Below are 24789 nucleotides of genomic sequence, written 5' to 3' on the forward strand. Positions count from 1 at the left end.
CATACCGGAACATCAGGACACGCACTTCCAGACTCACAAACATACCGGATTATCAGGACACGCACTTCCAGACTCACAAACATACCGGAACTTCAGGACACGCACTTCCAGTCTCACAAACATACCGGAACATCAGGACACGCACTTCCAGACTCACAAACATACCGGAACATCAGGACACGCACTTCCAGACTCACAAACATACCGGAACATCAGGACACGCACTTCCAGACTCACAAACATACCGGAACATCAGGACGCGCACTTCCAGACTCACAAACAGTTTTAACCCCAAGACCATAAGGCCCCTCAACCAGCAACACTGATCAATTGATCGCATGTACACTTCATATGCTCTGGTCACATTCTATGCACATTAGTACATTTTTATGTATGCAATTATAGGCACTACAACACATATTTATAATATTTAAGATTTCTATTCATACTGTCCATATTCCCAATTCTACAATATTTGAAATTACTTGTAGTCACTATTGTTGTGTATATTTGGTATTTTCTGTTAAATCCCTTTTCATATCTATTTTCATATCTTAATCCCTTTAACTGAGAGAGCTAGATAAACTCCAAACCTCATGGGGTGGTAAAGCATACTCTGGTGCTTGCTCAACAAAGAGCTAAGCAGAAGCAATCTTGACAATAGTTAATATTCTAGTTTAATAGTTTTCAACCATTTAAATTGTTAATAAAACAATGTTCTGCCTCTGGTTGAGGATGATTGACAGCTCTCTCTGATATAGTTAGAACAATTTTTGAGATGATTCCAAAGCTGTAGAAACTGAGGCTAAAGCCATAATGCAAATAGTTACGGTCAGATAAAAGTCAGTGGACTTGATTGATTATAGTTTAAAAGACAACATTTTATGATTTAATAAAAAATGGAACAACTGGAAAAGCTGAATTGGAAAAGCTAAGTCCGGCAGGAGTTCCGTTTTTAAGCGTTTAACAAGGGCGGAATTCAACTTTTCTTTCTTGGTCTTATAGAGACCCTGTTTTTTTTTAGCTCAGTTGGTGCTTCAATTTATGGCGAGACACCCAGAGATCCGGTGAAACCAGTGCATACTGAAGACAGAAGACTCATCTGTTTGGATTTGAGCTCTTGATTTCTGCGGTGTGGTAGTACTGTCTTAGCCACCCAAAAACCAACACTGTGGTAGGATTGCTTGACCGACTGAATATAACTGTGTGACTTACACAAAATACATAGTATCTTTTCATGGCCTTTTTATGTTTCATTTCATTTGTATTTGAATTATTTAGTGTTTGTATACAAATTAATGAATGTTTTGGTGTTTTGTGATTAAAGAAATGTCCTCTCTTACACTACCATTCATATCTGGTGTCTGTGTCCCTTCTTCTGTGGTCTGTTGTCTCCCCTTAACTCCTACGAACCTAGCGTTGATGAATTGACCCCTATAAGTGGGTTACATTCCAAACATGATAATGTGACCAAGATTAGTTGTGGTGAGAGGTACGTTAATGGATGTCGTTGGCATTTTATGGAAACTTAAAGTGCAGACTCACCACAGTTTTTCTAGATGGCAGAACAGTGTGAGAGAGTATGATCCGGTACAATTCCGTTCTCAAACATATGAATTAAACACAGGAAATGAAACCGATAACAGTGCAATTAGGGCAATAGGGACCTTAGTCAGGAAGGCAACCAAAAACCCAGTGGCCACTCTAACAAAGCTAAGAGATTCTCTGCAGAGATGGGAGAACCTATCAGAAGGACAAGCATCTCTGAAGCACAACAATCAGGCCTTAATGGTAGAGTGACTAGACGGATGCCAGTAGAGTAGGGGTGCTCACTCCTGCTCCTGGAGAGCTACCATCCTGTAGGTTTTCATTCCAACCCAAATTTAGCACAACTGATTCTATTAATTAGCTGGATGAAGAACTTGATCAAGTTAATGTCAACTGGGGTTGGAGAGAAGACCGACAGGACAGTAGCTCTCCAGGAGCAGGAGTGGGCACCCCTGCACTAGAGTATAAGGCATCTGTAAGTCTGGCTGTGGCATAAGAGGAATAGACAAATGCTAGGGGTGCCGTTTATCTATAGGGGCGCTCTAATGAGTGAAGATTTTCTTTTTACTAGTATTACTAATATTATTTTAATACTATTAATTGGAAATATTACAAAAAACAAAAGTGCCCACAACAACATAACTACATAGCTTATTAGGACATATTTTTCTGTGTTGCCAGCAGCATCGCCCCCCCCACTCTCACATCATTAGACTTGATTGTAGGAGATGGGCGAGTTATCTGAAGTAGTGTCACTGACTGAACGTGAAACATGAAGAATTAGCAACAGTAGCCTATTTCAAACAGTGTCAAAAAGACCAAAGCCCTCTGGTGCCCAGAAAGTAAAACATGAGAAGAGAAGGAAAGATGGGATTAGGACAGAGGTAATAGGCAAGGCAAGGCAAGGCAATTTTATTTATATAGCACATTTCATACACAATGGTCATTCAAAGTGCTTTACATAAATATCCATTTGACAGAGGAACTGTTACAGAAATAAGAAATAATAAAAACCATTAAGAATATAAAATCAAATACAGAACAGTGAAGAAATAAGAAAAATTAAAACCGTTAAGAATATAATGTCAAATACAGTTTAGAATAAAAAATATAATAAAATAAAGGACAGTGAAAACAGTCGGACGGACAGTGGCACAGTGCTCATTCATTAAATGCAAAGTAAAATAGATGTGTTTTGAGTCTGGATTTGAATGTGACTACTGTAGGAGCACATCTGATCTCTTCTGGAAGCTGGTTCCAGCTGCGACTGGCATAATAGCTAAAAGCAGACTCTCCTTGCTTAGAGTGAACCCTTGGTATTTCTAGCTGATGTGATCCTAATGATCTGAGTGTTCGTTTGGGTTTATATTCATTGAGCATATCTGCAATGTATTGAGGTCCTAGGCCCTTGAACGATTTATATACCAGTAGTAATACTTTAAAATCGATCCTATATGTAACTGGCAGCCAGTGTAAAGACCTGAGGACTGGTGTGATATGATCATATTTTCTGGTTCTGCTGAGAATCCTGGCCGCGGCGTTCTGTACGAGCTGCAACTGTCTTATGGTCTTTTTGGGAAGGCCAGTGAGGAGTCCATTACAATAATCCACCCTGCTGGTGATGAAAGCATGCACTAGTTTTTCTAAGTCTTGACTAGAAACAAAGCATCTAATTCTTGCAATATTTTTCAGATGATAGTATGCTGATTTAGTTATTGCTTTGACATGACTACTGAAGTTAAGGTCTGACTCTAGAGACACACCGAGATTCCTGACTTGATTTTTAGTTGTTTGACCTTTAGAGTGAAGGTACGCGTTCACCTTGAGAACTTCATCTTTATTTCCAAACGCAATAACTTCAGTTTTATCTTTGTTTAACTGAAGAAAGTTTTGGCACATCCAACTATTTATTTCATCAATGCATTGGAGCAGGGAGTCAATTGGGCTGTAATCGTTTGGCGATAGGGCTAAGTAGATCTGTGTGTCATCTGCATAGCTGTGATAAGAGATTTGGTTCTTTCTCATTATTTGGCTCATTGGGAGCATGTACAGGTTGAATAGGAGTGGCGCAAGAATTGAGCCTTGAGGAACTCCGCATGTCATGGACGTCCACTCAGACCTATGGTCTCCTATACTCACATAATACCCTCTTGCTTCTAAGTATGACCTGAACCATTTTAGGACTATCCCAGAGAGCCCCACCCAGTTTTCCAGCCTGTCTAGAAGTATGTTGTGATCGACAGTGTCAAATGCAGCACTGAGATCAAGTAGTATCAGCACTGATAATTTGCCTGAGTCAGTATTTAAGCGAATATCGTTTATTATCTTAATGAGCGCTGTCTCTGTGCTGTGATGCGGTCGGAAACCGGATTGAAAATTGTCAAAATATCCGTTTTTTAATAGGATTAATTAATAGTTTCTTATTGCATAGTAGTTACTGTGGAACAGTGTTACTAAAACTAGCCGACTTGCTTTGGACAATACTAGTAATGTTCATTAATTTACAGTTGTGCTCATAAGTTTGCCTACCCAGGCAGAAATTGTGACATTTTGGCATTGATTTAGAAAATATAATTACGATAGTGATCGTATGAAGCCATTTATTATCACATAGTTATTTGGCTCCTTTTTAAATCATAATGATAACAGAAATCAACCCAATGGCCCTGATTAAAAGTTAACATAACCTTGAATATTTGGCCTTGTTACAGACACACAAGGTGAGCCACACACAGGTGAAAATGGCAATCAAAGGTGAATTTCCGACACCTGTGTGTTTTTAAATTGCAATTAGTATCTGTGTATAAATAGTCAATGAGTTTGTTAGCTCTCAAGTAGAACAAATGAGCAGACTAGATACTGAGCCATGGGGAGCAGAAAAGAACTGTAAAAAGACCTGCATAACAAAGATGGAAAAGGATATAAAAAGATATCAAAAACCTTGCAAATACCAGTCAATACTTTTCAATCACTTTTCAATCAAGATAGATTTCAGCCAAAACTGCCAGAAGAATTGTTCAAGATACAAAGAAAAACCCACAGGTAACCTCAGGAGAACTAAAGGCTGCTCTGGAAAAAGACGGTGTGGTTGTTTCAAGGAGCACAATACGACAATACAGGTGCTGGTCATAACATTTGAATATCATCAAAGAGTTGATTTATTTCAGTAATTCCATTCAAAAAGTGAAACTTGTATAATGTATACATTCATTCCATACAGACTGATATATTTCAAGTGTTTATTTCTTTTAATTTTGATGATTATAAATGACAACTAATGAAAACCCCAAATTCAGTATTTCAGAAAATTGTAATATTGTGAAAAGGTTCAATATTGAAGACACCTGGTGCCACACTCTAATCAGCTAATTAACCCAAAACACCTGCAAAGGCCTTTAAATGGTCTCTCAGTCTAGTTCTGTAGGCTACACAATCATGAGGAAGACTGCTGACTTGATAGCTGTCCAAAAGACGACCATTGACACCTTGCACAAGGAGGGCAAGACACAAAAGGTCATAGCTGAAGAGGCTGGCTGTTCACAGAGCTCTGTGTCCAAGCACATTAATAGAGAGGCGAAGGGAAGGAAAAGATGTGGTAGAAAAAAAGTGTACAAGCAATAGGGATAATGCAAGACATGGGTTTCAGCTGTGGCATTCCTTGTGTCAAGCCACTCTTGAACAAGACACAGCGTCAGAAGCGTCTTGCCTGGGCTAAAGACAAAAAGGACTGGACTGCTGCTAAGTTATGTTCTTTGATGAAAGTAAATGTTCCATTTCCTTTGGAAATCAAGGTCCCAGAGTCTGGTGGAAGAGAGGAGAGGCACATAATCCATGTTGCTTGAAGTCCAGTGTAAAGTTTCCACAGTCAGTGCTGGTTTGGGGTGCCATGTCATCTGCTGTTGTTGGTCCACTGTGTTTTCTGAGGTCCAAGGTCAACGCAGCCGTCTACCAGGAAGTTTTAGAGCACTGCATGCTTCCTGCTGCTGACCAACTTTATGGAGATGCAGATTTCATTTTCCAACAGGACTTGGCACACAGTGCCAAAGCTACCAGTACCTGGTTTAAGGACCATGGTATCCCTGTTCTTAATTGGCCAGCAAACTTGCCTGACCTTAACCCTATAGAACATCTATGGGGTATTGTGAAGAGGAAGATGCAATACGCCAGACCCAATAATGCAGTAGAGCTGAAGGCCACTATCAGAGCAACCTGGGCTCTCATAACACCTGAGCAGTGCCACAGACTGATCGACTCCATGCCACGCCGCATTGCTGCAGTAATTCAGGCAAAAGGAGCCCCAACTATGTATTGAGTACATGCTCATACTTTTCATGTTCATACTTTTCAGTTGGCCAACATTTCTAAAAATCCTTTTTTTGTATTGGTCTTAAGTAATATTCTAATTTTCAGAGATACTGAATTTGGGATTTTCATTAGTTGTCAGTTATAATCATCACAATTAAAAGAAATAAACATTTGAAATATATCAGTCTGTGTGTAATGAATGAATATAATTTACAAGTTTCCCTTTTTGAATGGAATTACTGAAATAAATCAACTTTTTGATGATATTCTAATTATATGACCAGCACCTGTACTTTAACAAAAATGAGCTGCATGGTCGAGTTGCCAGAAAGAAGCCTTTACAGTGCCAATGCTACCAAAAAGCCTGGTTACAATATGTCAGACAACACTTTGACACGCCTCACAGCTTCTGGCACACTGTCATTTGGAGTGACAAGACCAAAATAGAGCTTATGCTATGGGCATTTGCTATGGGCATAACCATAAGTGCTATGTTTGGAGAGGAGTCAACAAGACCTATAGTGAACAGAATACCATCCCCACTGTGAAGCATGGTGGTGGCTCACAGATGTTTTGGGTGGGTGTGAGCTCTAAAGGAACGGGGAATCTTGTGAAAATTGATGGCAAGATGAATGTAGCATGTTATCAGAAAATACAGGCAGACAATTTGCATTCTTCTGCACGAAAGCTGCACAAGGGACACTCTTGGACTTTCCATCAAAACAATGACCTTAAGCACAAGGCCAAGTTGACCCTCCAGTGGTTACAGCAGAAAAAGGTGAAGGTTCTTGAGTGGCCATCACAGCCTCCTGGCCTTAATATAATCTGTAGGGAGATTTCAAACGTACGGTTCATGCAAGACGACAAAATACTTTGCATGACCTGGAGGGATTTTGCCAAGATGAATGGGCAGCTATACCACCTGCAAGAATTCAGGGCCTCATAGATCAATATTACAAAAGACTGGATGCTGTTATTGATGCTTAAGGGGTCAATACACAGTTTTAAGAACTAAGGGTATGCAGACTTGTGAAACAGGTCATTCTTTTCTTTGTTGTTCTATGTTTTGTTTTATGATTGTGCCATTCTGGTATGACCTAGAGTTTAATATGAATCCCATAATTAAAACACTCTCTACACTTCTCTACCTCAGCACAGCCCAGTGATACAGCATCAAACACTCCTGTCCCCTCTACCTCAGCACACCCCAGTGATACAGCATCAAACACTCCTGTCCCCTCTCCCTCAGCACAGCCCAGTGATACAGCATCAAACACTCCTGTCCCCTCTACCTCAGCACACCCCAGTGATATAGCATCAAAAGAAGGGATACCATTTCTGCCAGGCACTGGTGAAATCTGTGTCACCGTGTCAATCATCCATCCATCTTCTTCCGCTTATCCGGGGCCGGGTAGAAGCTGCAGAAGCTGCACCGATCCGTCTGTCAATCTCCCGTTCCATCCTTCCCTCACTCGTGAACAAGACTCCTAGATACTTAAACTCCTCCACTTGAGGCAAGAACTCTCCACCAACCTGAAGTGGACAAGCCACCCTTTTCCGACTGAGGACCATGGCCTCGGATTTGGAGGTACTGATTTTCATCCCAACCGCTTCACACTTGGCTGCAAACCGTCCCAGTGCATGCTGAAGGTCCTGGTTTGAAGGGGCCAAAATGACAACATCATCCGCAAAGAGCAGAGACTTTAATGTCAGTCAAAATACTGTAAATATTACCAACATTTTCCTAAACTTTTACAGGGATTGACTTTCTACCTTATCAACAAATTCAATGTGTTTCATTTAATCTGGAGTATATAATACATTTATTAATGAGGGACACACCATTTTGCCAGGCACTATGTAATTTGATTGACAGGGGGACACAGATTTTGCTGGTGCCTGGCAAAAATGGAACCCCCATCTTTAATGAATAAAGACATTATCCACATTAAATTAAAACCATTCAATGTGTTGGTGAGGGACTGGATCAATATGCCTATATATTTGGTCAATTTAGGTACTTTCTATTTTAATTGAAAAAGCGGCACAGATTTCACCGGTGCCTTGCGGAAATGATGCCCCTCTCTTTCTTGAATGAAAATATGCTCCTGAATAAAAAATATATATTCAATGTTGTCTCAAGAATGAGACACTGTCTGGTGGTTTAGAAATCTGCTGAGTGCAATTTTAATACACATGCATACATACACATGCACACTCATACTCACTATGCCTGTCATAGTCAGTTTTTGTTTGAGTAGCCATTGCTTGGTTATATGTGATAGAGGGCCCCCATTAGGAGTATTCAATATACAGCTCCAGAAGAAATTAAGAGACCACTGGACCTTTTTCTTTCCTTTCCAAAAAGGTTGAAAAGGAAGGTTTTGAGTGAGGAACAGAAGGGTTAAAATAAAGAGACCACTGCAAATTGAATGCTTCTGTTTCTCACTCAAGACTTTCCTTTTCAACTTTTTTGGAAAGGACAGAAAAGGTACAGTGGTCTCTTAATTTTTTTCAGAGCTGTATAGTTGATCTGTTAGGTACATTGTGTGATTGACCTGTGAACAACTACTTCAGTGTCAGCTAAACTGCCCTTTCCTGAGACCAGTGGGTTCTGCTGTGTAGATCAGTTTTCATGCAAATCAGAGTGATATTTTCTCCTTCCTTTGCCTTGCACTGATCAATTTAACAGCATTTTCCCAGAAAAGTTTCACTTTGCACTATGTAGAGTTCAGGTCAACATTTGTTTACAGAAATATAAATGTATCTAGGGGTGCCTGGAACAAGTTCATTATATAATTCTAGAGTAATGACATGGTTATGGACTTAAAACATTTTTGGGAAGAATTAGATTAGATTCAGTTTTATTGTCATTGAACAGTACAAGTACAGTTCAACAAAATGCAGTTAGCATCCAACCAGAAGTTCAAATAGAGGGTGGAAAATTTAAAAGTATTAAGTATATGTATATTACCAGTGGAATGTGTAGATGTGCAATGAGGCAAATGCAGTACAAATGGCAATACTAATGTGCAATAAGGCAAATGGGGGAGGGCAGAACATTTACAAGTATTAAGTATATGTATATGTTGAAACTCAACAAATTCCTCTATGTAATGCGATTTACAATCAAAAGTATTCAAACATAGATAGCGGTTGATTGTGTTGATTTACGGGAACAAGTCAACATCACGTCAGAATCAGAAGACACACTAACTCTGGGATGGGTGGCTCTCAGTCTTATTGTTACAGGGTGCTTTATATACTCTTGACCAAAATGTTGATTTCTTTATTACAAAAGGTGTGAAAACTCAAAAGAACTGGCACCGAATTCTAATGCCACCTTCCTTTGTTTTCCCCTACAATGAAACAAAGAAACCGGCACTCCCACATTACCATTTATTCAATTAGTCTCACCTAAGACTAAACTCTTGGTCTACTTCTCAACTATCTCTTGATATACAAGGAGAACATTTACTGGTAACAGAATATCAATTACAGTATACTCAAGATTACACCCTGGATCATTTCATTCAATGTAGGCTAGGTTAGCACACATTCAATTCTTACAGTTGATTATGATAATTCATTACCAGGATAGGAAATAACTTTGATCAGGATACAGAAATTGGGCAATACGTGATGACAACAATCAAGGTATACAATGTTGAAATGACATACCCCTTGATTAGGCTTTTGTAAGAATGAGGCGGTATGAGACACCCCAAAATCATGTTCTCAACATATATTACCAGTGGAATGTGTAGATGTGTAATGAAGGCAAATGCAGGGAGGAATATAAAAGGGTTACATGTCTTGGGATTAAATATCTGATGTCTAATTTAACCCTAATCCTAAAACAGTTTCCTGTTTACTCTTGCTAAACAACTGATGTTTCTTTGTCTTGTCAAACTATATTGTGTTTTCTGGATCTTGTCATTTTTGTTGTGTGGAAACCCGAATTAGCTGATGGATTAAAGACAGCTAATAGGTATCCCCATCAACAAAAATAATTAACAGAGAAGCTCTAAATTAACACCAAGTCCTCTTTTGTCCATGAATGTTTCAGTGTCTTCAAAATCATTAAAGAAAAACATGAATGGGGAGAGAGCTTCTTGTTCTTCCTCCAGAGTTGAGGCCACTCAACTTGTGCTGGTCTCAGAAGAGGCCCATGTTGGCATTTACCCAGGCAACAGCAATCCCCCAGGTCAACAACACATCTTGGCAACTGAAATAAAAGATCACAACATTCACTAAGAATGGCTTTTGCCACTGGCCATTTTACAGCTTATTAGCCAGTAATAGGTTTACTAGTATCTACTAACGTAATAGAATAGTCATAACAACAGAGCAATTGGGCTAGACTGAATATTAACTTTATAATGCCAAAGCTATTTCATTTCATGTTCGTCTTGCTTTCATTCGTGAGTTACATTAATACAATAACTATCAATATAGGTCACGATAACTAACTTTTTCAAGTGAAAAGAGGAGAGAATCGTGGAAACTCCTACTTTTTTACAGTGCAAGGGTTGTGATCTATATTATCCCAAAAAGCATGCACGGATTCGTACTTCAACAATCCACCAGAAATAGTCACAGTATAACCGTCGTTTTATTTTAGGCTTATTATAACGTAGCTACTGAAGGTTGTAGTCAGCAAAAAAAATCTATCCTGAACAAATCCTAAAGCATAATTTGTCATGGCTGTGGTGAAGCTCGAAAACCTGTCCCTTGCATGGCAGCCCGCCTCCCTAACCACTTAACAAGGGTCAGTCAGTCACTCACAGACATTCGCTGTTCTTGGCCGGCACCGCTTACACGGTCATGCAAAAAGAACACATTGTTTGCGAAATGCACATACCTAAAACAATACTGGTTAGCTCCAGAAGGTTCAAAGGTTCAGGCGAACTGAATTCACCTCATGACTACAACCCCCAGCTTCTTCTAAAAGAGGTGGAGCCTCCCCGGCCTGAAAGCGGTTACTGAGGAGAAGATGGTGGAATTTGGAACAGCAACGTGCTCGATACTCCTTCCCAAACACTTTGAAAAATATTGTATATCTCAACCTGGCATTAGGTATCGGTTACCTGGAGACAATCACAGATAATATATTCTGAAATCTTGAAAAAGAAAACGACATTCCACGACTCGTTAAGCCAACCCCACGACATAGTTACGGTGGTGAAACGTGGTGCTATTGAAAACAAGTGGGGGTTGAGTCTCGTTAGCTAGCTTGGCTAGCTATTTGTTTTGGAAAATTGGTGTCATCCCACCACAGCCACAGTAAGATCTCATATACATTGTATCCTCTTGGGCTGTATTTAAAATATTGTGCCCTGCTAAAATTTAAAAGTGAAGTGGTGAAGAAACCGTATGACTGGCGACATGCCAAGGAGTAAAAAAGGGAAACGTAGTTCAAACAAGGGTAAGTTGGGTAATTGCTACATGTATCTTATTTATTTACATGATAATGTATACTTACTGTAGTAGACGGGATAGTGTCTTTGCAACTAGCTGCATCTGTGGCATATAACCTAGCTAGCGAAGTGTTGTGCTACTGCCAGAGATGGTGTTCCATATGGAACATGTTACCGTTGCCGACGTAAATTAGCTACGTATTCATATGTGTATAATTTGTTGTAACGATGCTTTGGCAAACTGCTTTTTTTATACGTAAAAAATAATATACACTGATATCTATCTGCATACGTAGGCCTATGCCATGTTTTCTATTTTCATGATCCTGCCAAGCCAATCGGTTTAGTTTGCGACCTTTCCAGGTTCTTCAGTAAAGCTAAATTTGCAAGCAACGTTCCCTTACCTACCAAAGTATCTAACTTTATATTTTCTTAATTTACCACGTGATTATGTATTGTAATTACCTAACACAAACTGACGTTGCATTTAGTTCCAGTAAATCTTCTCACTACCTAGACACACTTGATGTGAAAGGTAAAACGTGGCCTTGGATTATTTTTAGCAAGTCTCCATGTCGGTCTCTGCTGTAATTTGACTTTCATGATCATGGGCCGACACGACTCGAGGCAGGTCCCTAGACCTTCTTCTGTCAATTTTGACAGTTGGATTTCAATGTAGTTATAATTATTTAACTTGTAACAAGCTATGCCAAAAAGGGCGTTTTGCTCGCCCGCCACGGGTAAATAGTGGTCTGACGTGCGGATGCAACACGTATCGGGTGGACGCGGTCAGATTGGTGAATACTGAAACTCTTTTTGCCACATGTACAGGTGGCCAGAATTAAACAGAAACCTCCAAATTATGGATCATTTTAATTAGCATTTTTATTAATGTTTATAACAACAAGTTAGTAATATATTACAATACAATTATGACAGTAAGAAAGAAACACTTTTATTAGAATGATCAAACAAGAAAACTTAAGAAAGCATGTGCTGAGAGCAACATAAAGAAGAGGTTGTCTGTATAATAGTCTCTTCCTCCATCCATGGCCAACCTGCCTGCCACCCATTCATTTCTCCCCCTTGGCCTGAAACCCTTTACAGGCTCTCTCCGACAGGAGGTTCTACAGTTGCAGCTGTCGGCCAAGGGCCCCTTGTCTTTCAAAGGTAAAGCGGCAAAGCTTAAATCCCTGTGGTACATCAAACTGTAGTCCTCATTTATGTCACCTGGATCCATTTACTAATATCTCCCTTTGTCACCTGGACTCATTCCATGCCTTTGACCATCAACTATTCCCTCTGACCGTCACAGCCCAGCACTTTCCTGCTCACTGGACTACCTACGTTCAGTTAAACAGTCATTGTCTCAGTTCACGTGGTCTTGGATGGCTCTTGCCCATGCTGTAGTAGCTAGCTTGAACATCACTTTGGCTGGCCCAGTGTCCCAGGATTCCCAGCCTCATCAACCCTCACTGTCCTGCTAATGCTCTAACCCCTTTCACTGTTTGTGGCGTAATGTCAGCCAACTCACTGGCCTCAGTCCTCACAAGGCCTTCATTCTGAATGCTGCATGGCAGTCTTCTATGAACCAAAGCATAACCGTTCATGATCTTTCCCATCTCATTCATGTTTTTTTAAGAGGTGATCAGCTTTTATATTGCATGTGGAAAGTATAAGAATGTTTCTTGCATATTTTTAATCGCTTTTCCCTTTATCCAATTAAATTCCCAAATCCAATTAATGATTTAGTTTTTTGAGGCCTACACAACTATCTGTGTCTGCAGTACACCAACAATGAAATGGTACATCGTCTCCTCTACAAATATTTTATTGCTGTGGGGGGGAAATGTTTCGTAGGGGGTGTTCCTTGTTCCGGGCACCTTTCAGTTATACTTTGTTTGTAGAAGAACTGAGAACCTCAGTTGTGCTGACATTTTAATAAGTAATTGTACTCGAAAATAAATTAAGCTGACGCCATCTAAAATGATGCTTCTGGAAAGGCGCAAGTTATTACCATTATATACACACACACACAGGCGCTCATATATATAAGCGCCCGTGTGATACGGTTTTATTGTGTTATTAGCAAATACCATGATCAAATACAGCCGAACTGGAGCAACAATGATTGCATTTACACAAGCAGTCTATTTGGTCTTTTGATCAATCACTTTAAATATAAGGTCAGTGTAAGAGATGTTTTTCTGGCGGGCTTCTAAGTTTCATTAATAAAACAAGAGTTGTAACCCTATAGTTTCAGGTTAGTAATATACATTTGATAGTTTAGGTTGATCTGGTAGCGAGTTTGCCCTATCCTGATAAATCTACCTGTCAGTCAACCTTTCGGCCTTCAAGATTCATATCAACCTGTTGAAAATGCTCTGTATTAAGACATGAGTCTTTAAGACAAAATATCAAATGAGACACATTTTCATTTTGTGCACTTTGGCTTGAATCGCACTAGTGTTACAATCTGACATCTTAACTAGCAAATGCTGTTTAAACTCAAACTAACATTGAAAAACTACCAGGCATGTGAATAAATCAGTAAAAATAGCAAAGACTAAAAAACTGTAAAAATGATCTTGAGCAGCGCTTCTAAAAACAAGTCCTTCTTTTCTCAAGTGTGCAACAGTGTGCAGAATATGTAGTCAATCATTTCAGTGTGCCATGGTTGACAATATTTTAGCGTTAAGTTTATATTTGAAGTTTATATTTGAGTAGTGAACCTGATGATAATGGATCTTTCAGGATACGTTTGATATTTCTATTTTGGGATGCCATTGATCTAGGGGTTTTCCCAACCTGAAAGGAACTGACCACCGTAGTTGATTCTCTGTGGTGGTTATCCCTTTACAATGTTCTTTTGTAGTATCTTCTTTGTTGTTAAAGGATTGTTCTTTCCTAGGATGAATCGGTTTAGTCATGCTTTGATGTGTCAGAATCTTAGTATTTTTTCCACCACAAAAATCAACGTGGCAGTATAACGTCTGGACTTATGAAGTGAATGAAAGCACAGTGACTCTCAAGCTCCCTTTTCGGCATTGCTTTGGCCACGAATCCTGTTCAGGGGAAACCAGCTGAGGCCTGTCATATAATCGGGAGGTGGTGTGGAGGGAGGGGTGTCCTTCTCCAACCGAACGGTAATCTCAGCTGCTCTGTCATGTTGTCAACGAGCCAGCATGGTGCAATGTCCTGAAATGTGCTTCTCTTCTCTGCCAACGTCACATCCCCTAAAGGTTATTTGGAAGGGGCACAACGTCACATCCCCTAAAGGTTATTTGGAAGGGGCACAACGTCACATCCCCTAAAGGTTATTTGGAAGGGGCACAACGTCACATCCCCTAAAGGTTATTTGGAAGGGGCACAACGTCACATCCCCTAAAGGTTATTTGGAAGGGGCACAACGTCACATCCCCTAAAGGTTATTTGGAAGGGGCACAACGTCACATCCCCTAAAGGTTATTTGGAAGGGGCACAACGTCACATCCCCTAAAGGTTATTTGGAAGGGGCACAACGACTCAACCTCTAAAGGTTATTTAAAAAGGGGCCCAACCACCCATCCCCTAAATGTTGTCCCCCATTAAAATTACAAGTCATCCCCTGAGGGTAGCGTGGTTCCAGAAATAATGTATTACACTTTGAGCCAGTGCAACAAATGCCCACAACTGGTTCCCCTGTCTAATAATAGAACGTGGGGGGGTTGTTGAAATGAATGAGGCCAACCCTTATGGAATGAAACCAATGCCTGTCACTGCAGAATGGATCGTTAACAGACGGGCTGTTTGAAGGCTGTTGTCCATCTCTTCAGTGTAAACCTAAAGGTGGTCATGCTGTTATATACGCCTGACTCTGTCGTCCTGCTCACTCCTCCGTGCCAACTGGGTTGAAGACTTTTGTTTCAGAGCTGTTATTTTAAAACAGGCCCCAGCCCTACAGCGGTTAAACGGCTGGATTCTTTCTCGGCTCTGTCAGCCTGACAAACATTCCCCTGTGTGACACTTTCTCTGCTGGGGTTCACCAGGTTGCCTGGCCGGGCTGCCGTCACTGTGTATGGTTGGGGGTTGGACTAAGCCCACCCCACCCCCCTGCTGGCTCAGGGTTTTCCAATGTAGATGGGGTTATTGTGAGCGGTAAGGTGGCCTTTGTGTGCGTGGGATGGCAGGGTCAGGCAGGTCGTGACCACCTGACCTGAAGGTTAGGTTCTCACTGCGGAGCATTAAGAGGACGCGGCGACCGCAGGGAACTCATCCACTCTTTCTTCAGACTGCGTCTAGGTTAATTTTCGGTTGTGTTTATTCAGAAATGCCCCTAGAAGGGTCTAATAGTCAGGCTGAATTCCTTGTTCACTTGCCGGTAGTTGTTAATTGCCTTTGTGCGTGTGTAAGCCTGTTTCTGGCAATGGTCAGGTTACAACCAGTGGTAGGTTGCTGAACTGAGTGCGGGGTTACCCCTACAGGACACACCTCCAACGCTGCAATTTAGGTGCGTGCGTGTGTATGAGCACAAGGGAGCGAATAGACTCCTCTCTCTAGAAGGAGAGTGTATCATTACTGACAGACACGGTCAACTGAGCCACTCTTTCTGTGTCTCTCCTGGTTTCCTCCGTTCTGACCTCCGTTCTCTCTGTCACAGGGGGGAGGAATGGGGTGAAGGGGGAGTCTGGTGCCAGCGATGACGACCTGGCGTCCGATGTGCTCAGTCACTACAGCAGTGCCAGCGAAAGTGCCTCAGTGCTGGAGGAGGGCACAGGTGGGTACACTTCACTCTACCACACCACACCCCGACACGCAGTTGGACCCAATGTTTCCGTCTCTCTCGTGTACCACAGGAGGAGGTGAGCCGGTTGATGATCAAACTGCCCAGGAGGAGACTGAGGACAAGCTGAAACAATGCATCGATAACCTGATGGACAAGAGGTGGGTGTCAGACTTCCTGTTTCTGCAGGACTCACTGTAGCCCTGACGTCACAATACACTTATACAATGCTTGTGTAAATTGGCACGGGGAGCGAGACTCTGGTTTTAAACGTAATGGTCAAGCGTTTGAGTCGCTTGACTGTTAATTTTGAATGTCGATCCTTCTGTTCCTGAAATGGTTGATTATAATAAGAAAAAAACGTCTCACACTCTGTGTAGTGTTGCTTTATACAGTGGGGAGAACAAGTATTTGATACACTGCCGATTTTGCAGGTTTTTCTATTTACAAAGCATGTGGAGGTCTGTGAGAGATGGAATCTAAAATAAAAATCCAGAAAATCACATTGTATGATTTAAAAAAATACAATTTGCATTTTATTGCATGACATAAGTATTTGATCACCTACAAACCAGTAAGAATTCCGTCTCTCACAGACCTGTTAGTTTTTCTTTAATAAACCCTCCTGAGGCAGTTAAGGGATCAGCCCAGAACTACACGGCAGGACCTGGTCAAAGAAGCTGGGACCACAGTCTCAAAGAAAACCATTAGTAACACACTACGCCATCATGGATTAATATCCTGCAGCGCACGCAGGGTCCCCCTGCTCAAGCCAGCGCATGTCCAGGCCCGTCTGAAGTTTGCCATTGACCATCTGGATGATCCAGAGGAGGAATGGGAGAAGGTCATGTGGTCTAATGAGACAAAAATAGAGTTTTTTGGTCTGATCTCCACTCGCCGTGTTTGGAGGAAGAAGAAGGATGAGTACAACCCCAAGAACACCATCCCAACAGTGAAGCATGGAGGTGGAAACATCATTCTTTGGGGATGCTTTTCTGCAAAGGGGACAGGACGACTGCACCGTGTTGAGGGGAGGATGGATGGGGCCATGTATCGCGAGATACAACTTCCTTCCCTCAGTAAGAGCATTGAAGATGGGTAGTGGCTGGGTCTTCCAGCATGACAACGACCTGAAACACACAGCCAGGGCAAAAGGAGTGGCTCCGTAAGAAGCATCTCAAGGTCCTGGAGTGGCCTAGCCAGTCTCCAGACCTGAACCCAATAGAAAATCTTTGGAGGGAGCTGAAAGTCTGTATTGCCCGGCGACAGCCCCGAAACCTGAAGGATCTGGAGAAGGTCTGTATGGAGGAGTGGGCCAAAATCCCTGCTGCAGTGTGTGCAAACCTGGTCAAGAACTAAAGGAAACGTATGATCTCTGTAATTGCAAACAAAGGTTTCTGTACCAAATATTAAGTTCTGCTTTTCTGATGTATCAAATACTTGTCATGCAATAAAATGCTAATTAATTACTTAAAAATCATACAATGCGATTTTCTGGATTTTTGTTTTAGATTCCGTCACTCACGGTTGAAGAGTACCTATGATAAAAATTACAGACTTCTACATGCTTTGTAAGTGGGGAAAACCTGCAAAATCTGCAGTGCATCAAATACTTGTTCTCCCCACTGTACATTTAATTAAACTGTTGACTGGTACTGTATCAATTTTCACTGATCTTGTCTAATAAGAGCGTTACACATCAATGCATTTGTGCATTTATATAATCAGCCATAATTACATTTTACATTGTAGGGTCCTAAAGTAGGGTGCGGTCTGCCTTTCCATGCAGCTGCATGTGTATAAGATATCTTGATGGTTTAATGACTATAAAAAAAAGTGTAAAAAAGTGTACACATTACATTGAGTGATGCATGGATTCCAGATTGGACGTGTAAAGTGAGGTTATTTGAGGTGTATATTTGAACATGCAGAGGTCTGAAAGTGCTGAAGCATTGTAGATGTGCCCCGCGGTATAAGCTAATTCTGAGCCCGTATTGCGGCATATTATAATTTTTCTCTTTCAAATAATCTGGCTCTTTAGATTCTTTCATCTGCGTATTGGGTCACACTGTGTGGGCTCGCTGCTGCATGCAGGCTCCGAAGTGTTTCAGGTGATGTCTGTGTGAGATCATGGCACTCACACAGAGTTGCCAAACATGTGTAGACTAATAGTGGCAACATAGACAGCTAAAATGGAAGTCGACTTGGTTGTAATAATTGTTGCAGCCCCAATGCTGACGCATTCCTCTTGTTGATCACAGTGCAAAGACGCGCCTGGCAGCCTTGGAGTCCCTGAGAGGGGCCTTCTCCTCTCGGCTGCTCTACGACTTCCTCATGGAGAGACGCCTCACCATAAGCGACTGCCTGGAGAGGAGCCTGCGCAAGGGTGAGACACCGTGTCTGCCCAGGGGAGGAATTGTGGGAATTACCGTGGTGGTCGATATCTTTGAATATCTTTAGCCAACGTCCCCGTTTTCACATTTGTTTCAGCTAACGTTGTTTTCATGTGCCACTATAATGGCCCCTGTAGCTTTAGTAAATATATGATCCAAGTCTCCAGATGACCTGTCTTGTCTGTCTCTATTTACAAATGCCGTCTTCCCCTGATTTCTGTCCCTCTACTCTTCCCCGTGTCTCTCCGTTCCCCCTGCGCCAGGAGGCGGAGAGGAGCAGGCTGCAGCCGCCACTGTCTGCGCCCAGCTGTGTGTTCAGTTAGGCGGTGGGGATGAGGGCGAGGAGGGCTTCAAGATCCTCCGGCCTGTCCTCAGCACCATCATGATTGACAACGGTGCCAGCGTGGTGGCCCGCCAGAGCGTGAGTGTCACCATGGGCCTGGTTGTTGGTACCGGTGCTGTTACAGGTACTTGTATCTGTCGTTGTGTTATTCATCTTCTGTGTTTTTCCCCCAACACGCAGTGTGCCAGAGCTCTGGGTATGTGCTGCTATGTTTCTGCTGCGGAAGACGGAGAGGTGAGGCTCTCCGGAAATCCTTTTTATTTCTATCGTTCTAAAGCGGTAAAATCGACGTAGTGTAAGAAACGACCCGTCTTAACGTTTGGGAATTTCTGGTGTTTCTCCGTGGTAGGACTTGGTGAAATCTATGAGCCACCTGGAGAGCGTATTCACTGCTTCGTACCCGAACCGCGAGGGCGCCCTGCCCATCCCGAAGGCCGGTGCGTCTGGGCTCCACAGCGCCGCCCTCCACGCCTGGGCCCTCCTCGTCACCCTCTGCCCTGCCTCCCGCCTCACCATGCTGCTGGACCTGTAAGTGACACACAGACAGGCGCCGGGCTGCATCTCCAATACCCCCACCCTGTTTCCCCTTTAAATGCAGTAGTACTGTGTGTTTGACTGAAGATGTGGTGGGGTGTATGTACCCCACCAGGATCTGGCCAACCATGGGCAGAGGAGTGAAATGGCAACATCAATAGAAAATGAATCCCATCTCTCGCTTTCTTTAACTGTTTTCCTCTGTCTCTGCTACCCAGACATCTACCCAAGCTACAGGCCTGCCTAGAGAGCAGTGACGTCAACTACAGAATAGCCGTTGGGGAGACCATTGCCTTGCTGGTGGAACTGGCCAGAGATCTGGACAGAGTAGGTTAAGCTTGATTTGATAATCAGTGTCCATTTGGAGATGGAGAGGTTATAGGAATGTGTCCCTCATCCCTGTGTGTTTTTCCATGCAGGAGTTTGAGTTGGAAGACAGCGACACACTATGTGAGTGCCTTAAGGGTCTGGCCACAGACGGCAATAAACACCGTGCCAAGAACGACCGTCGGAAACAGAGGTCCATATTCAGGGAGGTGCTACATTACATAGAGGTGAGGAACCGCTGGTCAACCGTCTCCAGTCACTGACAAATATATGTTGATTTTAATATGACAAATACTCCCTCCCCTCTCTTCTGTGCAGAACGAGGACTTCACAGAGGAGAAGATCCGCTTTGGTGTGGAGGGCATTTACATCGACAGCTGGATGCGCAGGAGGGTCTACGACGCCTTTAAAGAGGTGCTGGAGTCAGGAGTGAGACACCACCTTCAGGTTGGAACAAACATCTAGGTCTAGAACTATTGGATTTAGACCAGGCGTCTCTAACCTTTTTGGGCACTAGCGTCTGGCCCTTTAATTTGGGTTTAGCAAAAGAGAAATGTGCTGGTCTTGAATGATTCTTTATCCTAAAGCTACTGCTATTTAATTTAAATAACAAATGCTAATTATGTCCTTAGTCATGATATACTTCTGCCAGGTAATCCTCTTGGGCAGTTTGGTAAAAGATTTAAGGGAAAATAATATTTGAGAATGGTTTTGCAAGTTTTTACCTTTTGCTCAGGATTTACCTTTTGGAAATCTCATAGAGAATATCAATTCTATTAAAAGTCTATCTCTGAAACATCTATGTTTGATCAAGTATTTTTACAAGGTTTTTGTTCTTTTCTACCTTTTGATTTCTTATTTGTTTTTTTTAATTGCTAGTTGGATGTGACCATGACCTAAGTGGTGTGCCTGATCTTTTCTCTCCAGTTTAACCCGCTGCTGAGGGACATATTTGGCCTGGGAGCCCCTCTGATACTGGATGCCTCGATTAAAGCCAGCAAGATATCCCGTTTTGAAAAGGTGAGCCCACAGTCTAATCTTAAATCCTTGAAACTTACCCAACAGCAACTCATGATCACTCTTCTTAAGTCCATTACCACTGCCCTGACTCCAGCACATCCACATAACATGACATTTACAGAGCTGCTTGGTATGTGAACTAGAATTGTCATTGGGCCTGATAATTAGAGCCCAGCCCGATTCCAAGTCTCAGATGAGGCCTGACTCGGCACGGTCCAATGTCACAGCAATTAAATGAGGCCGGCCCGAAAAAAACCTGATTACGGAAAGAAAGATAATGAAAATGTCACTGTGTGCATAAAGACAAAGTTAACCACTTATATTATTGAACACAATGAGACCGCAAAGGTGGAACCCGGCAACTGTAAATAACTTAAACATACTGGGCTAATTATGTTGGTTATTTTGAGTATTATTTTAATAATTATTTATTTGAACTTGGGCAACCCCAATTCTATGGCCTGTATTTAATTTGTGCTGCACTCCCCGCGGACTATCCTGTAATAAATCTGTTCAATGTATTTTCTTAGAACAGACTCATGGATTTATTTACGTATTATTCAGGGTTGTTTATAGTCTTCCAAACAGCTAGAATACTGTAACACAGCAATGGCACCTGCTGATAATAATAAAAAATGATTTGTCATTATCCAAAATTATACAATAAAGTAAGTGGGTAATTATACCACTGTGCATCTGCTGCTTTTTGGTGAGCTAGCTAAGAAGGTTGTGAGAATGCTAAAGCTATGATCAAGTCCACCGTTCCAAATAAACTGCTATTTTCAAGAGCTCTTTACATCTTTACGATACTAACTATATCTTAAAAAAGCTAAACTGTTGATCGGATGATCGCGAGCAGCGTCTGTCCGTGAGCAACAAAGTTAATAGCCTTGTATCATTGAGTATTTGTTTAATAAGCTCGGACCAACACTGTATCATTTCTCTTACCCTGGGAGGATCATGAGCCCCATGGGGCCAGTCTATTTTGACTTTACGTTGTGTCCCCAGATTGCAGCGCATTGCTAAATGGCATGCGTACCAAAAACATTTTTTAACTGTTGAACAAAATACTCCCACGTTTTTTTCTTTCTATCTACCTTCCTTTCTTTGCGGCGCAGAGAAATGACTAATACAAAACTGTGGGAGTATAAATGCTTCATATCATCTCAAAGTATGATCTAAATTAATTGAGCTGAGAATGACAACTCTAGTGTGAACTCCTTGTGCAATTACATTTATTTTTGTGTTCCCCATGAAATCTTTACATACTCAGGACCTTATTTGTCTTATTTGTCTGGCTTAACAGGTTTTTAGTCACCAATTACATATGTTTGTTTAGAGCAAATCATGTGAGTAGTAGAAAAACTAAATTAAAAAATAATTGAATTGAATGCAAAAATAATTGAACCCCAAGTTGCATGGGTTAAATTAAGTAACTGAGAAGGTAAGTAAAATCAACTGGGTAAATAATCAGCAACCAAATGAAACAATAAAAGGAGACATCTTTGGAAAAGCCTGGACTCTGACAAATAGAGGCAAGAAACCAGGTCAGTCTGGTGTGACCCATACAGGTGAATGCAAAACACACCATGCGGAGAGAAAATTAGATCTCAAAGAACATCAGGAAGAGGGTAGTGAGAGCACATCGGTCTGGGTGGGGCTATACAGCCATCTCAGAAAGATTTGCACTCCATCAGTATACTTTGAGGCAAATTATTTACAAATGGAGACTTTAATGGACTGCCCTTCCAACATATCCCCAAGAGCCACACGAAAAATAATCAGTTGAGTAAATGCCCTCAAACACATAACGTCTGGAGATTTGCAAACCTCACCTGCTGCATTTTTGCTAACTGTACATCCTTCAGCAATAAGAACAGGTTTCATATAGTTCATTCTCTGTACAGATGTGTCCAAAGCGTACCTTTGTGGTTACAATCAAAATGCTATGTTTGGGGAAAACCTACCCCCAACACTGCCTGCCACCAAAATAACCTTACCCATCTGTCAAGTGTGGGGGTGGGAATGTCAAGATCAGGGTCTGGTTTTCCTCTGAATCTGGTGGACTAACATCATTAAAGAACAGTGAATTCCCGAGGAATACCAGGCGATACTTACAGAATTTTATGCCATCAGTCAAGAGGCTAAAGCTGGGCCGAAAATGGGTCTTCCAAACAGATAATAAACCAAAGCATTTTACAAAGGAATGGCCCAGGAGAAAGGAGGTTTGTGTTTTGGATTAGTCGAGTCAAAGTCCTGACCTTAATCCAATTGATATGATGTGGCAGGACCTGAAGTGGGCAGTTCATGCCAGACACCCCTCAAATCTTACTCAATTGGCTGAGTTCTGTAAGGACGGCAAAATCACACAAAAAATGTCAGATGTATTAGTGACTGCAGGAGTCATTTACTCCAAGTTAATGCGGCTAATGGAGGTACCACAAGCAATTGAATGAAGGGGTTCATATATTTTTGCACACAACATATGTTTTCGTTAAATAAACAATTTTTGTTAAATGAACAAGGAAAATGTTTTTCTGTTTTATTTGAAATGTCTATTACAAAATGTGATTCAGATAAGGATTTTTTTTTAATATTTGTACACAACGATAACCATCCCTCAATAAATATCAAGCAGCAATGTACCTGTTCAACATGCACATATGAGAACTGTCTAAATGCATACAGGTCTGTTTTGCTTTAGTTGTACCAAGAGGTTATGCGTTTTACCTCAGTATTTAGAGAACCCAAAACAAACTTGACAAAATGCCAAAATGCAGAATCTTGGCATTTTGAAGGGTGACAGTCTAACCTGTTGATTTCTTCTATCCCAGCATCTGTTCAACTCTGCAGCATTCAAAGCCAGGACTAAAATACGGAACAAAGTGAGGGACAAGAGGGCAGATGTCATGTGAGGAATTAAGGAGGGGACTTGAAGGAGCGGCTGTGGCCCTGAAGAACGACCCCCTGGAAGGGAACTCCATTGGGGTGCATTCATTGAGGCAATATGCAGATCGCTGCAGATGGGAATTCAATGAATAGAGCTGACATGATTTCCAATTCCAAATGATAAACACTGAGGGAGGTCTATTTATCTAGCCCAGGGTAAGCCATCACGCCATGGGGCGGAAGCAGGTTCAGGAGAGTTAGAGATCAAGACATGTCCCAGATGCACATCTCAAAAAGCTGCTCTGCTTTTTATTATTTTCTATAAAACAACACAGTTTGAATTTCCAAAATAATTTTCACTGAATGCATATAGTGTTATCAAAAGCAGTGTGAAAACAGTATCCTAGTTAATACTCCACGCGCTTCTTCACTTTTCACCTTTGATTTCAGTTATAACTGCCGTGGGCCAGAATACAACGCCTGTTAGGTAACCCGATTCCAAACCCAATGTGATCAACTTTCAACCAATACAAAATATACGTACAGGGGACACTTCGGCAAGATAAAATAACTATCTCAAAGCTATCTGTTCTACATAGTATATATCTATAGGAACATTCTGGAACATGGCACCCTCCTCTGAAGGCCTCTATCCCAGACTGCCATCCTGCTTCCCACTCCTCATCTCACAGGACCCAGTGGCTGCTGCCAAAACACGAACTTTGCAGACAATGCAAATGTTTTTTTTTTTATTACTTACCACAACTAAACTATAACACCTAGGGGATTCCTGAAATAACTAAATGGTGGTTTATAGTATTTTTAATAATATTTTGGAAGATTTATCTAATTCATTTATGGTAATGTGTTTTACTTTCTAATTTATTGAAAGTGGGAGAACAGTACACGATTTAAAAAAAGTTCTGTTTACAGATATGGAATGAACATAAAGACTAAATATGATTGATAGTTTTTCATGTATATTTTTATGCAGGTTGGTTGTGGATATAATCAACACGTACTGTATATGCATATAAATATGTATGCATTCTAGGAGTGCACTCGAACAATGGACAAAACATCAGTTATGTGGCACTTATTTTCCAAGATTGCCATTTATTTTAAGCAGTGCTATGTACCCAAAGTATAAAGCAAATGAATTGATAATGGATAAATTAAATGTAATAAACACTCACAATAAGGCTGTTTCATCTTTTTATGATTTTTCCTGAGTGTCTTAAGGGATTT

General features: G+C 41.4%; 1 protein-coding gene across 2 annotated transcripts; it reads left to right on the forward strand.

The window, feature by feature from the left end:
* The first annotated feature begins 10807 nt into the window (after positions 1-10807).
* Positions 10808-24747, forward strand: ifrd2 (interferon-related developmental regulator 2). Of its 2 annotated transcripts, XM_010895845.3 has the most exons (13): positions 10808-11281; positions 12381-12443; positions 15913-16029; positions 16109-16196; positions 18297-18421; positions 18692-18849; positions 18952-19005; positions 19121-19299; positions 19524-19632; positions 19725-19859; positions 19951-20079; positions 20560-20652; positions 23487-24747. In XM_010895845.3, the coding sequence occupies exons 1-13, from the start codon at positions 11230-11232 to the stop codon at positions 23565-23567; spliced, it is 1383 nt and encodes a 460-aa protein (XP_010894147.1). In that variant the 5' UTR covers positions 10808-11229; the 3' UTR covers positions 23568-24747. The 2 variants fall into 2 exon arrangements, with proteins under 2 accessions (XP_010894147.1, XP_010894148.1); XM_010895846.3 differs by lacking the exon at positions 12381-12443 and having other exon boundaries at positions 10809-11281.
* The last annotated feature ends 42 nt before the right edge of the window (positions 24748-24789 follow it).

The sequence above is a fragment of the Esox lucius genome, chromosome 12, assembly GCF_011004845.1.
Source record: "Esox lucius isolate fEsoLuc1 chromosome 12, fEsoLuc1.pri, whole genome shotgun sequence".
NCBI lineage: Eukaryota > Metazoa > Chordata > Actinopteri > Esociformes > Esocidae > Esox > Esox lucius.

Excerpts from the sequence above, each read along its gene's own strand:
- ifrd2 (XM_010895845.3), top strand. The coding sequence starts at position 11,230 with ATGACTGGCGACATGCCAAGGAGTAAAAAAGGGAAACGTAGTTCAAAC. Across the intron at positions 19,006-19,120 it reads CTGCTGCGGAAGACGGAGAG|GACTTGGTGAAATCTATGAG; the intron begins GTGAGGCTCTCC and ends TCTCCGTGGTAG. Across the intron at positions 19,300-19,523 it reads CTCACCATGCTGCTGGACCT|ACATCTACCCAAGCTACAGG; the intron begins GTAAGTGACACA and ends TCTGCTACCCAG.